The sequence below is a fragment of the Dipodomys merriami genome, unplaced genomic scaffold, assembly GCF_024711535.1.
Source record: "Dipodomys merriami isolate MVZ:Mamm:240054 unplaced genomic scaffold, mDipMer1.0.p SCAF_50, whole genome shotgun sequence".
Taxonomy (NCBI): domain Eukaryota; kingdom Metazoa; phylum Chordata; class Mammalia; order Rodentia; family Heteromyidae; genus Dipodomys; species Dipodomys merriami.
Window position 1 is genome coordinate 1,225,470 of NW_027206069.1, and position 15,545 is coordinate 1,241,014.

General features: G+C 41.6%; 1 protein-coding gene across 6 annotated transcripts in view; it reads left to right on the forward strand.

The window, feature by feature from the left end:
• Positions 1–15,545, forward strand: part of Ppp1r13b (protein phosphatase 1 regulatory subunit 13B) — an 87,326-nt gene that overhangs the window by 37,973 nt on the left and 33,808 nt on the right. For all 6 annotated transcript variants that reach the window (XM_069997461.1, XM_069997465.1, XM_069997460.1 and 3 more), the window contains exons 2-4: positions 4,793–4,940; positions 11,308–11,427; positions 14,241–14,317. In XM_069997461.1, the coding sequence (XP_069853562.1) occupies positions 4,793–4,940; positions 11,308–11,427; positions 14,241–14,317 (345 nt within the window). The remainder of the gene's footprint in view (positions 1–4,792; positions 4,941–11,307; positions 11,428–14,240; positions 14,318–15,545) is intronic.

Below are 15,545 nucleotides of genomic sequence, written 5' to 3' on the forward strand. Positions count from 1 at the left end.
TGCTCTACCACTTGAGCCACAGCACCATTTCCAGCTTTTTCTGTTTATGTGGTGCTGAGGAATTGAACCTAGGGCCTCATGCATGCGAGGGAAGTACTCTACCATTGAGCCACCCTCCCAGCCCTGTTGTTCTATTTTTATACATGCTCTCACCCTAGTTAGCCCAACTCCTCCTTAGTACCCCCCCCTTTTTTTGTCAGTTGTGGTTGAACCCAGGGTCTAGGCACCATCCCTGAGTTTTGTTTTGTTTTGTTTGCTCAAGGTTGGTGCTCTACCACTTTGAGCCACAGCACCACTTCCAGTTTTCTGCTTGTTAATTGAAGATAAGAGTGTCATGGGCAAAGCACCAGTGGCTCATGCCTGTAATCCTAGTTACTCGGGAGGCTGAGATCTGAGGATTGCAGTTTAAAGCCAGCCTAGGCAGGAAAGACTGAGACTTATCTCCAATAAACCAGTCAGAAAACCAGAAGTGGTGCTGTGGCTCAAGTGGTAGAGAACTAGCTTTGAGTTGAAGAGCTGAGGGACAGTGCCCATGCTCAGAGTTCAAGTCCCACCACTGACCACAAAAAAGAGTCTCTAAGCTGGCTTTGAACTGTGGTCCAGATTTCAGCTTCCTGAGTAGCTAGCATTATAGGTGTGAATCATCTGTGCCTGGCTCTTCCTCTCTGTTTTTTTTAAATATATTTTTTATTGTAAAGATACTGTACAGGGAGGTTACAGTTACGTGAGCAACGTAAGGAGTCCATTTCCTACCAAGCATTGTTATCCCCTCCTTTGTTTTCCCCCTACCATCCCTTTCCTCCCCACCTTCCCAACTTCTCCCCACCCCCTTAATTTTTTAGAGATAGTTGTGCGTAAGTTGTGTGGCTGGTAGCTCATGCCTGTAATCCTAGATACATAGTCAGAAGGCTGAGGTCACAAGATCATGGTTTGAAGCTAGCCAGGCAGAAATGTTCCAGAGACTCTTATTTCCAATTAACCATCAAAATGCTGAACTGTAGGCATGGTTCAAGCGTTAGAGGGTAGAGCACCACCCATGAACAAGCAACCTGAATAAAAGAGTTTGAAGCACTGAGTTCAAGCCCTGAAACTGGAAGGGAAGAAAGGTGTGGGGAGAGTCCTCCTTACTTCCCAGAGGGTAGCAATCATTTGGGAAAACCACCAAGGTCAGAGGAAGAGAGCTGTTCCTCTGTAGTGTATGTTTCTTCTTAGTGAGGGAATGTGAGGCTTAAAGCAAAAGACAGTGCTGTGAGCCTAGTTGTTCACTAATACAGTGTTGATTTCTGAGTTCCTGGATGCTGCTTTCTGTTTTTCCAGGACGGGGTGAAGTGGGAGAGGTGTTTATGAAAGAGGGATGATGTTTGTTTATTGAACAGACTAGTGTTCTGTGCTTTGATGATATGCATCTTCTCAGTTCTAGGGCATGATGGGGGTTCTATCTTGTTTGTGTCATTATTGAGTCTATCAGATGCCAGGTACTGACTAGACAACAGGAAACCAAAATTTCAGCAGCTTAATTGCCTAGAAGGCCTATCCTCAAGGAGGGAGGGAGTCTCAGTAGTGCTCATTGAAGTCATAAAGACAGGGGAAGAATGACTAGATCAAGGAGGGAACTTGTAGCTACCCTGGAGAGAAGAGGTCAAGGAAGATTTTGTTGAATCATCCACTGTGAGCTGCTTTTGAAGAGTGAATGGGAATTTACAAACAGGATGGATTGGGGTTCAGAGCTGAGGGGTAGGTCCAGTGTGAAGAGACTGGGGCATTCAAGGTTGGGAGTCTGTTGTTGGCCCTGTTTGTTGGCTGTTTTCTGTTTCTTCATGGAAATCTAACCCCCCCACGAGATTCTCTGCTGGGATCACTCATGAAAATGACCACATTTGACTCAAGAAAAGCCTCTGCTTGTTTACATTTGCCAGAGATAATATTGGGGAAAGACTGATTTTTAGGAGTGGGGTGTCCTGAGGGTTACAAGTGGAGTGTGGGGAGGAAGGAATGACTTTGTGTCCCAGGACATGAGCTGACAGTGGAGGAGGAGGGGTGGCATGAGGGGAGACTGAAGAATGAGGGAGGAGAAGGAAACCAGATCCAAGCTGTTCCTGAACATTTAAATGTCGTCTCAGACATACTAAGTTGAAAGTGCAGGCCATGAGGGCATTCTGAGAAAAAACATAACTAGAGTTACACTAGTTGACAGCTGAGATTTTTAAAGAGAAAGGAGAATTTGGTGAGGTTGTTTTGTTTCTGATAATTTCTGAAGTAATACTTGTGTGCTTCCTGATTAAAGAAAACCTTTAGTTTAAATTGTGCTTTATTAAGGCATAGTTTTTAAAAATCACCTTTGGTATGATGTTTTAGTATCTTCGGTCATTCTGAGTTTGTTGTTGTTGTTGTTGTTTTGGCTGGTCATAGTGTTTGAATTCAGGGCCTGGCCACTATCCCTGAGCTTTATTGCTCAAGACTAGTGCTCCACTTCCAGTAAGAATCTCAGGTTTGGGGCTGGGAAGGTGGCTCAGTGGTAGAGTACTTGCCTTGCATGCCTGAGGCCCTGATTCCTCAGCACCACACACACAGAAAAAGCTGGAAGTGGGTGCTATGGCTCAAGTGGTAGAGTGCTAGCCTTGAGCTGAAGAGCTCACAGTGCCCAGAGTTCAAGCTCCACGACTAGCAAAAAAAAAAAACAAAAAAAGAATCTCAGGTACTTTACTGCCTGGGCTGACTTTGAACCATGACCCCCAGATTTCAGCCTTCTGAGTAGCTAGGATTATAGGCGTAAGCCACCAGCACCTGGCTGAGATTTTTTTTTTTTTTGGGTCCGGTCATGGGGCCTGAACTCTGGGCCTGGGCGCTGTCCCTCAGCTCTTCAGCTCAAGGCTAGCACTCTACCACTTGAGCCACAGCGACACTTCCGGCTTTTTTCTTTTTTTTTTTTTGCTTATGTGGTGTTGAGGAATTGAACCAGGGCCTCATGCATGCAAGGCAAGCACTCTACCACTGAGCCACCTTCCCAGCCGGAGATTTTTTTTTTTAATCAGACATTTTTTTACTTCCTCATCCATTTTTTTGTGATTCAGGTCATTTGATTTACTGCTACATATTTATTTCCTCAGCTAACTTTTTTTAAATGAATTGGATTTTTAGTATTTTTGTTAGCAATTCTGGAACTTTTTACGCATTGTGATTAGCCATTTGTTTGTAATAAGAGCTTTTAATATTTTCACGTTTGTCTCCTCCCCCCCCCCCCCCAGAACTGGGGATTGGATTCAGTATTTAACCAACTGCTTGCTGTTTTGTTTAAAAAAAAAAAAAACTACTCTGGAAGCTACATTCTAAGGCTCACACTTCTAAACTATCCCAGGGAAGAAAGTATGAGATTCCAATTAACCACCAAAAAGCCAGAAATGGCAGAAATGGAGCTGCAGCTCAAGTAGTAGCACAATAGCCTCAAGCACAAAAACTGAGGGACACCACCTAGGCCCTAAGTTCACGCCCCAGCCCAGCACACATATACTCAATTGATTGTTACATTTATATACTTGAATATATCAATGTATTTTGTGATGCTGTTTTTTAGAGATTAATTTGGTAGTACTGGCTTGTGAAATCAGGGCTAGGCAAGTGCCCTCCTATCTAGCCATACTTCTATTCCTTTTTTGTGCTGGTTATTTTGAGATAGGGTCTCCTTCTCAGCCAAGGTATGTATCTAGACTGTGAGCTGACGGTTTTAAGGTTTCTCTCATACCTGGGCTGACAGGCATGCACCTGTGTCCAGTTTTCATCTGTTGATTGAGATGAAGTCTTGTGGACTTTTTTGCTTATGTTAATCCTGGAGCCTCAGTCCTCACAATCTAATCTTCTCACATTGCTTAGGATGACAGGTATGCTACCATGCCTAGCAGCTGGTTAAAAAGGGATCTTAAAAGTTTTCTGCCTGGGCTGGCTTTGAACTGTGATCTTCCTATTCTAAACCTGAAACTGTAATTTTCCATTCTCAGCCCAAGTACCTATACGATTTACAGGTGTGAGCCACAAGAAGCTGGTGTGATACTGGTTTTTGAGTTATAAAGGACTTCTGTGTTCCAAGGTTATAAAAAAAAAATAACCTAGGTTTTCTATAATTTTTTTTCTGAACTCTGGGCCTGGGCGCTGTCCCTCAGCTCTTCAGCTCAAGGCTAGTGCTCTACCACTTGAGCCACAGTGCCACTTCCGGCTCTTTTTTTTCTGCTTATGTAGAGCTGAGAAATTGAACGCAGAGCCTCATGTATACAAGGCAAGTGCTCTACCACTGAGCCACCTTCCAGAAATAACCTAGGTTTTCTATAATTTTTGTGGTTTTGTGATTTATATCTAAATAGTTGATCTATTAGGAATTTTGACAGTATATAATTTATGGTATGAATCCAGTTTTTTTCTAAATGAGTGTTTCATTGCCCAAACATCATTCACTATGTACTCTTTCCCCGGCTTGACTTTGAAGCACTTTGTTCATCATTTGTCATTGTTTCAAGGAATTGTATGTGATTTGAGGATATCAGTTTGTCCTAATAATCTATTTACCCACTAGTTAGATGTGGTTTTCAGGCTGTATAACATTTGGCCATGATTTTTTTTTAAATAAAATTACTTCCTTTAAAATTTTTATGACTTGATTTTCCCTTATTTTTCACATAACTTAAGAATTAATCTATAGTGTAGACATTTGGGAAGGGGGATGTAGAGGGAACATGTTAAGATTATAGAGTAATCTCTTTATGTTAAGGGATCTAAACTGTCATTTTAATCTTTTCTTTCACAGATGATATTAACCGTGTTCTTGAGCAACAATGAGCAAATATTAACAGAAGTTCCTATAACACCAGAAACAACCTGTCGAGATGTGGTAGAGTTTTGTAAGGAACCTGGAGAAGGCAGTTGTCATTTAGCTGAAGTATGGAGGGGAAATGGTATGTATTAAGTTCTGTAAAGATGAGTAAGTACAAAAATTCAGCACTTATCAAATGAAAACAATGCTTTCTGGTTCTTAATTCTTTTGGTAATGAGGAATTGAGTAATTAAAATGAAAATTTCTATTACATAAGAATAGGATTTTACAAAGTAGCATTTGTAAAATGAAATATGTGATTTCACTCCAACTATAGCCATGTAAGATAAGCAGGGTGACCAGGCGCCAGAGGCTCATCATGTCTGTAATCCTCGCTACTCAGGAGGCTGAGATCTGAGGATTGAGGTTCAAAGCCAGCCCGAGCAGGAAAGTCCAGGAGACTCTTATCTCCAATAAACCACCAGAAAACCGGAAATGGCTCTGTAGCTCAAGCAGTAGAGCACTTGCCTTGAGCTGAGGGACAGTGCCCAGGCCCAGAGTGCAAGCCCCACAACTGACAAAAAAAAAAAAAAGAGAGAGAGAGAGAGATAAGCAGGAAAAGCAGATTAAATTATTTTTCCTATGTATAGGTACCAGTCCTGGGGTTTGAACTGAGGGCCTGGGTGCTGTCCCTGAGCTTTTGTGCTCAAGGTATCTCTACCACGTGAACGATAGCTTTACTTTTGGCCTTTTGGTTTAGAGATTAGTCTCATGGACTTTCTTTCCTTGGGATAGCTTTGAACTATGATCCTCAGAACTCAGCTTCCTAAATAGCTAGGATTACAGAGCCACCAGCATCCAATTCTTGTCACCGCTTAATATATGAAAGCTCCCAGTCTGAGCCCTTCCTGTGTTTTACCTAACTTGTGTTAAGTTGACCAGCAACTTTTTTTTTAAACTGCTTTAGATTGTTTTGGTTTTTCAATGCTAAGGATAGAACCCAGGGCCTCATCCATGCTAGATACACAGGCCTTATCACTGAGTTTCATACCAGCCCCTGTTCAGCAACAATGTTTTCCTCTTCTGACATCATGAAGGCAGAAATGTTATGTTCCCCCTTATGCAAAACCCCATAAAATAACAAGTCTCCCATAAGAAATATTATACTGAGAAGTATAAAATCTTGGCTCATAATACTTTTTTCAGCCTGCAAGGCAGAGGACATTATTGAAGGTAAGATGATTACCAAATACAGTAAATTGCAAAAATTATACTCTAAAGAATGGGTTGAATTTAGATAGGATAGGGTTTTCCAAGTAAGAGAGGTTATGAGAATGAAGGAAAAGGAGGGAATATCAAACCCAGTGTGCTGGTAAGACAGCTACAGGCCTGGGGTGGACAGGAGGCAGGCAGCAGCGCCGAGACTGGTAGAGCTCATGCTGGGCTTTCAGCACCAGAGATGTAGGCTTTGGTTGGCATATAAAAGGAAGTGTGTATAGATTTTAAATTGTGCTTAGAGAAAATACACATGGTAGTAGCCAGGCTTTTATGGATCTCTATTGGATAGTAAGAAAATAAATCAATTGAAACATGTTGAGTTTGAGGTTATAATTAAATAGGTATCCAAATGGGAACTGTTTTGTTTTTGCTGTTAATAGACTTTGAAATCAGGGCATTAGGCTTGTGAGACAGGTGCTCTACCACTTAAGCCACATCCCTAGGCTCCTAATGGAAATGCTTAAAATGCTCTTAGTTTTTTAAAAGTCATTCCTGTCTTCTTCCAAATAAACAATCCACAAACCACACAATGCATTGACTTAAAAGTATACAATTTAGTGGCCTTAATATAATCAGAATTGTACAGACACCACCACAGCCAATTCTAGATCGTTTTCCTGAATGCCATCCCTATTTGAGACTCCCTTCCCCTCCGCTGTTTGATCCATAGGTAACCACTAATCAGCCTCTGTCTCTGTGGATTTAACTGTTCTATATATTTCATATAAATGGACTCATATAGTAGTATGTAGTCCCTTTTTTGTTGTTGTTGTTGTTGGATGTGGTGCTTGAACTCAGGGTCTGGGTGATGTCCCTGAGCCTTTTGTGTTCAAGGCTAGCACTCTACCACTTGAGACATAGAGCCCCTTTTGTTTTTTGAGTGGTTAATTGGAGATAAGAGTCTCATAGGGACTTTTCTTTTCTGCCTGGGCTGGCTTTGAACCACAATCCTCAAATTTCAGCCTACTATACTAGGATTACAGGGGTAAGCCACTGTTACCCGGCCATAGTCCTTTTTTTTGACTGGCTTCTTTTAGTTTGTTGCTGGATAATATTTCCTTGTATAGATGTACTATATTTTATTTATCCATCAGTTGATGGAGTTGTTTTCATGTTTGGTTACTAGGACTGCTGCTGCTGTGAACTTTTATGTACACATTTTTTCCCCCCAGTCCTGAGTTTGAACTCAGGACACGGTCCCTGAGCTTTTGCTCAAGTCTAGCACTCTACCACTTGAGCCACAGTGCCACTTTTGGTTTTTCTGTGTATGTGATTACTGAGAAATTGAACCCGGGGCTTCATGCATGCTAGGCAAGCACTCTACCATAAACCACGTTCCCAGCCCTAGGTACACATTTCTATGTGGACTATATATTTTCATCTCTCTTACATATATTCTTTGGAGTAAGTAGAATTGCTAGGTTGTATACTAATTCTCTGACCTTTTGAAGGACTGCCAGGTTGTTTTCTAAAGCAGGCCTACCAGTTTTCATTTCCAGCAGCAGGATAAGGGTTCCCGTTTCTCTTGCCAACAGTTGATAATGTCTTCTAGATTTTAGCCATCCTACTGTACATGAAATAGTATCTCATTGTGGATTTGGTTTGTGTTTCCCTAATAAGTAATAACGTAGAACATCTTTACATATGTATATCTTCTTTGAATAAATATCTGTTCAGGTCCTTTGTCCATTTTTTTTTAGTTAGATTGATTATATTTTTGTTGTTGAGTTGTAAGAGTTCTTCATATATTCTAGATACCAGTCCCTTAATAAGGTATGACTTACAATTATTTCAGAGTCATATATTTGTTATCCTTGGAAGTCAGAGTAAAGACACTAAAGACACATTGACTAAAACCTGACTGACAGGCATCAGGTTCTTACTGAATTCTCAAGAATACAGGTCATCAGTTACTAGCCTTATGACAGCTATAGGAAAACAGGAAAGTTAGTAATTAACTAATGTTATTAATGTTTCCTGGGGGAACCAATGTTAGAAGCTGGTTGAAATTCTACTTTTGTCCCCTAAACTCCTAGCACTTTTGCTGTTTTTACTTGTCTCTGTGCTAGTCCTGGTGCTTGAACTCAGAGTCTGCGTACTGTTGCTAAGCATTTTTACTCAAGGCTGGTGCTCTACCACCTGAGACACAGTTTTCACTTCTGGCATTTTGCTGGTTAGAGATAAGAATCTCATGGACTTTCCTTCCCTGATTGGCTTTGACCTCAGTTCTCAGATTTCAGCCTCCTGAGTAGCTAGGATGACAGATGTGAGCCACCAGTGCCTGGCCACCCTTTCTTACATCATGGTAACAGGTTGTTCCTTGCCCTGTTTGCTAGTACTGCCATGGTATTTACCAAAGAGTATAGCAGCTTTCATCTCTCTTGTTGGACTAACATTCCTAAGGGTAGGAACCTGTCTGTTTGTTATCTATCATATCTCCAGTGTCCAGCATAGTGCTCTCTCTCTCTTTTTTTTTTTTTGGTCGGTCGTGGGGCCTGAACTCTGGGCCTGGGCGCTGTCCCTCAGCTCTTCAGCTCAAGGGTAGCGCTTTACCACTTGAGCCACAGCGCCACTTCCGGCTTTCTCTGCTTATGTGGTGCTGAGGAATCAAACCCAGGGCCTCATGTGTAGAGAGCTGCGTGCAGCACCATCCTTAAAGATGGCGCCGGCTTCCGCCCTCCGCCTTCCCGATGGCGAGCGCTCTCTGTGGTAAACAACTCCTTATTTGGCTAAGGTAAAGACTCTGGCTTGCTTCCGTGTACCTGGACCTATTGGTGGTTCCCACGTGGCGTATCAGGGCTGGCTACCCAGCGGGTACTTAAGGCTGTGTGGGATTCTCCCCAGGGTCAGAAGATTGCTCAAAGGTCCTGAATAAACTGCTGAGAGAAGAGCTCCGTGTTGCATCTACCTTGCTGGTCGAGGCGGTCGTGACACTCATGCATGCAAGGCACCATGAGCCACCTTCCCAGCCCCAGCATAGTGCTCTTAATAGGCTTTTAGTAAATATTTAAGTCAGTGATGCAGATGAGGAATTAAAGAGGTTTTCTAGTAGGTACAATTCAAAGGGAAGAGGAAGATTTTGTAACAACCCTTCTCAGTTTTTTTACCCTGGAAACCTTCCAAGTGGTTTTAGGTCTTACAGAGTGTTTCCATAAAAACTACTGCATCTGGGGGCTGGGAAGGTGGCTCAGTGGTAGAGCGCTTGCCTTGCATGCATGAGGCCCTGGGTTCGATTCCTCAGCACCACATAAGCAAAAAGAAAAAAAGCCGGAAGTGGCACTGTGGCTCCAGTGGTAGAGCGCTAAGCCTTGAGCTGAAGAGCTGAGGGACAGCGCTCAGGCCCAGAGTTCAGGCCCCACAACCAGACCCCCAAAAAACCCCAAAAAACTACTGCATCTGTAACTCATGGTATGTTAATATATGCAATAGAAATTAAAATCCAGTGTTGATCAATACTTCTGAGTAAAGAATACTTCTTAGTTGGGCACTGGTGGCTCACACCTATAATCCTAGCTACTCAGGAGGCTGAGATCTGAGGATCACAGTTCAAAGCCAGCCTAGTCAGAAAAGTCCATGAGATTCTTACTTCCAATTTAGCATCAGAAACTGGAAATGGTGCTGAGCCTTAAAGTGATAGAGCACTTGCCTTGAGCTAAAGAGCTTAGAGACAGCACCCAGGCCCAGAGTTTAAGCCGCATAACTAACAACAACAGCAAAGGAATATTTCTTTGGGATCTATGTATTAGTTTGCCAAATTTTCCATGAAAGAGTAACCTAGAGTGAGTAGCTTAACCAACGAAATTTTTTCTGCATAAGTCTAGAAACTACAATTCTGCAGTCTAGATGCTAGCTCCTTTGGTTTCTCCTGGGGTTCTGTCCTGGGCGTATAGCTGCTGTCATCTCCCAGTGTCCTCGCCTTTCTCTTCATCTTGCAAGGACACCAGTTATAGCTATGAGGATCTCATTTAAATGTGTTACCTCTTTTTTTTTGGGGGGGGGGGAGGATCTGGTCGTGGGGCCTGAACTCTGGGCCTGGGCGCTGTCCCTCAGCTCTTCAGCTCAAGGCTAGCGCTCTACCACTTGAGCCACAGCGCCACTTCCGGCTTTTTTCTTTTTGCTTATGTGGTGCTGAGGAATCGAACTCAGGGCCTCATGCATGCCAGGCAAGCGCTCTACCACTGAGCCACCCTCCCAGCCCATATTTCCCATTCTTTAAAGAAATGAAACAAATTGGCCATACCATCATTCATTAAAATGTCACAAATGGGGCTGGGAAGGTGGCTCAGTGGTAGAGCGCTTGCCTGGCATGCATGAGGCCCTGGGTTCGATTCCTCAGCACCACATAAGCAAAAAGAAAAAAGCCGGAAGTGGCGCTGTGGCTCAAGTGGTAGAGCGCTAGCCTTGAGCTGAAGAGCTGAGGGACAGCGCCCAGGCCCAGAGTTCAGGCCCCACGACCGGACCCAAAAAAAAAAAAAAAAAAAAGAATGGGAAATATGCCTCTTTGTGTTAAGTAACTGGCTTTGGGTTTTAATGGTGGGAACGGGGGGACAAGCTGGTCCTAGAGTTTAAACTTGGCTTGGCCACTGTCTCCTGAGATTTTTTGTTCAAGGCTAGTGCTCTATCACTTGAGCCACAGCTTTTATATTTATTTTATTTTTTATTTTATTTTTTGGTAATTAATTGGAGGCAAGATTCACATAGACTTTTCTACCTGGGCTGGCTTCAAACCCTGATCCTCAAATCTTAGCTTCTGGAGTAGCTAAGATTACAGGTCTGAGCCACGGATGTGAGGCCTATGATAAGTATCTTTAAATGCATGGCTTTATTGCTCCTAATTAATGCTACCAAATTACTTGTGTTTTTGTTTTCTTGAAGCAGGGTTTTTTTTAAATATATATATATATATATATATGTATGTATGTATATATATATAATATATATATATATCATATATATATCTCCCAGGCTAGCCTATAACTCCCAGTCCTCCTGCCCCAGCACCACATTGGACACAAAATTACTTTTATTTATACTTCTTTTATTTATGTGTTTTCTAATTATTTCCATTCATATTCCTACTTTTGTACATTAAAGTTAAAATTCAGTGCTTGGAGTGTCCTTGAATTCTAATATTACATACATGTGTGTGCATATGTACATTTATTCAAGTTTATTTTTGTCTTGGGTTGGGTTGTTTCTTGTTCTGAGCATTATATGGTCTTTTTTCCTAGAGCGCCCAATACCCTTTGACCACATGATGTATGATCACCTGCAGAAGTGGGGGCCCCGCAGGGAAGAAGTGAAATTTTTTCTTCGGCATGAAGACTCCCCAGCTGAGAGCAGTGAACAAGGTAGAGAATCTTTCTTCTCCATTTGTTAACCTTTGGCATACAAGCTAAATTAAGAATATTTGTAGTAAATGCCAATGTCATTCACATGTTTCTTCTCTTTATTCCAAGTAGTAGGTCATTGCATGCTTGACTTCTCTTACTGCAGGTTAGGGTTGTGTCACAACCTGTAGGCATCAGCCTTTATTTCCTTCTCTTGTCCCTGAGTTGGTTAGATACACAAATAAAGGACTTACTTTATAAAAGGATTGGTTGTTTTTGGAAACTACCAGATTTTCAAAGAAATTTTAGTATGAAACTGTTAGAAAAGAAACTGTGGGAAATGTTATAAAAACTTTTTCAGAGTGGGCCAGGCCTTTCAGAATAATATTAAACCATAAAATGGAAGACTGATGAATTATTTAAAATGAAACAAAGTCTATGTGAATGAACATAAACATCCTAACCGAAGTCAAAAGGTAGTTCATGCTAGGCGCTGTTGACTCCTAGCTACAAAGAAGGCTGAGATCTGTTGATCAATGTTCAAAGGCAGCTGGGGCAGGAAAGTCTGTGAGACTCTTTTCTCTAATTAACCACCAGAAAACCAGAAAGTGGTGCTGTAGCCTTGAGGAAAAGAGCTCAGGGACAGTATGTGGGCCCTAAGATCAAGACCCATGAGCAATAACAACAACATTATGTAATGAGAAATAGTAAGGAAAGCTCATACTGCAGATGGTTGCTTTCTTTTTGTGTAAAATTTCCTAAAAATTGATTATAAAAAGAAGCTTGGTAGGAAAATACAAACACAGTTCACAGAAAAGGAAATATGTTACTCCTTCCATGAGAAATGTAGGGACAACTGTGTGGAAACAGTTCCCCCTGGGGTAGAGGCAAGGAGTCACACTCCTTCAAAAGCCAGCAGACTGCAAAGGACAGTTACTTTTATATCTAGGAAGCAATAACCTCGAACAATGAAATAACTTCAATGACTGCAAAGAACCTGAACCTGGACCTGGGGATAGGCTTACAAGAAGGGTCACATAGGTTCATTCTGAACCTGCCATTCACTGAGGGTAGGACCTTGGTTAACCTCACTTCCATGTACCTCAATTTCCTCATCTACAAGATGCACAGTTGTGTTCAGGGACAATGAGATACACTTTGAAGGGCTTAGAAAGGCCTTAGAGCATCAAGTGCTCACTTAACGTTATCTTTTTAGTTTGTATTTTCTGACTCTGAAGTGCAAGATCATTAAGTTGCATTTTGTATAATTTTAATGCTCTATTCTAATAGTATTCTAACTTCTTGGTAGTTTGCTTCTTATAAGATGTAGTGATTGAACTACTGTTAATCCTACTGCTGAAAAGGTATGAGGCCAATTATGCTACATAGTGAGTTCAAGGCCAGCCTGGATTATATATTGAGACCCTGTTTCAGCAACAAAAAAATTAACTGAATACCTTGTTTGTTAAAAAATGCTGAAGAATAAGAATTTAACTTGGCCTGACAACTGTTAGATGTCATAGGTCCATAAATTTTTAAAAAATGCCTCTGTAATAAGACATTTTGGACACTGCATTTTTTTATATCATTCCTTCCCCAACCAGGTACGCCTTATGCATGTTTATGTACTACCTATCTTTGCTTTGTACATAAACCATAAGGGTTTTTATTTAACCTCTTAAGAATCAACTTGTGTCTTTTTGAGGCCCTGTCACCCTTGTTGGGAATGCATGGTTTAAGATGAAGTAGTACATCCATAATACAATTTTTCTTCAAACTTTTCAAATAGGAAAAAAAAATAGAACAAAATGTCTCCTTCTTTCCTCTTTCTCTCCCTGACTGCTTCCTTCCCTCCCTGTCATTGATTAGATCCTTGGTCCTTTAGGTCATGTATTTCATGTGCTATAAAGCAGGCCTGGGATGGCTGTCTCCATGGTACCAGCTACAAGCCAGGTGGAAAGAGAAGGAGCAGGCCTGCAGCACCTCGGAGAGCTCTGGCTCTGCAGAGCCACCTGCTGTGAAGCCCTCACCACACTTTACTTTGTCTGAGAATATGATAGGATTATTTCTTAAGGAATATGACAAAATAAACAGAGGCTATTTCCAGATTAAATTAGTGGCTTTTTTAAAGAAAAGATTTTGTGGGGGGGGGGGGGGCTTGAACTCTGGGCCTGTGCTCTGTCCCTCAGCTCTTTAGCTCAAGTGCTCTTGAGCTAAAGTGCCACTTCTGATGGTTTTCTGGTGGTTAATTGTAGATAAGAGTCTCATGGACTTTTCTGCCCAGGCTGGCTTTGAACCTCAATCCTCAGATCTCAGTCTCCTCTGTAGCTAGGATTACAGGCATGAGCCACCAGCACCCTGCTACAAAAATTTATTGTTATTTATTTATTTATTTTTTTGGTCCAGTCCTGGGGTCTGAACTCTGGGCCTGGGCGCTGTCCCTCAGCTCTTCAGCTCAAGGCTAGCACTCTACCACTTGAGCTACAGTGCCACTTCTGGGTTTTTTCTTTTTGCTTATGTGGTGCTGAGGAATTGAACCCAGGGCCTCAGGCATGCAAGGCAAGTGCTCTATCACTGAGGCAACTTCCCAGTCCCAAAAAGTTATTTTTAACTATGTTAAATATATAGGACATAAAATTTACTATCACTGCCATTTTAAAGTCAATTTCAAGAGATAGAATATAAAAAGAAAAGATTTCAAAATTTTGGAAAATGCGAAACATTTTCCAGCTGTTCTCAGTTTTTAATTTCTCAGCCTGCTATTTTGTGTGTGCTAATATTTGAATGAATGAAGAAATGGAGACTTAGTAAGCTTAGTCCTTTCATCTCTTTAGGTAGCCGTCAGACCCAAGAGCAGAGAGCTCAAAGAAGTGTAATGAGTGTACCCGGAGAAAAACGCACTGAAAATGGGGTAAGTGATGGTAAATGAACTAAAATGAATTTTAATTGCCTTTGAGCATCTAACAAGTTTGGACTGTGACTTATTTGTAAAAAGTTATTTAGAGGGATTTAATATCCTTATGTAAAATGCTTGACTTAGAAGTATTTCAGTTTTCAGAATGTTTCAGATATTGGAATGTTTGCTTGGACTTTACTGGTCAGCATCCTAATCCAAAAATCAAATCGATTGTTGAAAAGTTTTGATTTGGGGGTTAGGAAGGCTTGCCACAAATGTAAATCTGTGTCTTTCTCTCTCCATCTCCAGCTCTCTGTCTCTCCCCCTCCCCCTCCCCTTACCCCTTTCTCTTCCCCCTCTTTTTTCTACCTGGCCCTCTAGTGGAATTTTGTGTGCTAAGATTTATAGTGACCTGTATTTGAAGGCTGATGACATAAATGTATTAAATAGGCAGTGTGTTGAAGTGAGGTGTGAAGTGTATGGGGCCTCCCATCCCCCCCTCAGTCTTGAACCCAGGGCCGGCCTGGGTGCTGACCCTGACCCTGCCCCGCCCCGGCCCAAGGCTATTGAGGGACAGTGCCACTTCTGGCTTTTTTGGTGGTTAATTGGTGACAAGAGTCTTATGAACTTTCCTGCAGGGCTGGCTTCAAACTGTGATCCTCAAATCTCCTGAGTATCTGGGATTACAGGCTTGAGCCACTGGCACCCTGCAGTGTGTGTGTGTATGTATCTATGCTATATAGAGGGGACTCAGAAGGAATGGATTCCAATGATATCTTAAAGGGAGATGGCTAGTTTGGATGTGACAGGTCTGTAATCTTTGTTTCCATGATAAAGTTATGTTAGCAGGAAGATACTGTGTTATTTTAAGAGCAACAAAACTAAAACCTGAATCAAACATTTAAAATGCATTTGTGCTCTTTATGTGAGCTTATAATTAAAGGAAGATATGAGACCTAACCTAAAGGAATAAGTTTGTGCCAGCTATAAGTATTACATCAAAGACGTTGCTGTATTTTATAGCTTACGGACCTGCCTTTTAAGCCTAGTAATGCATTACTTTGTAGGGTACTTTTATTGTCTACAAAGCACATTTTTATGCACTTTAAAGTAATATGTTAAAAGACATACTTCTCCAAAAAGGTTTTTGTGTATATCCTGAATATAGGGTAATAACACGCTAAGCTTCTGCCTGTGGGCTAAGACCACTAACAAGACATCACGGAGAGCTGTGAGGGAGGAA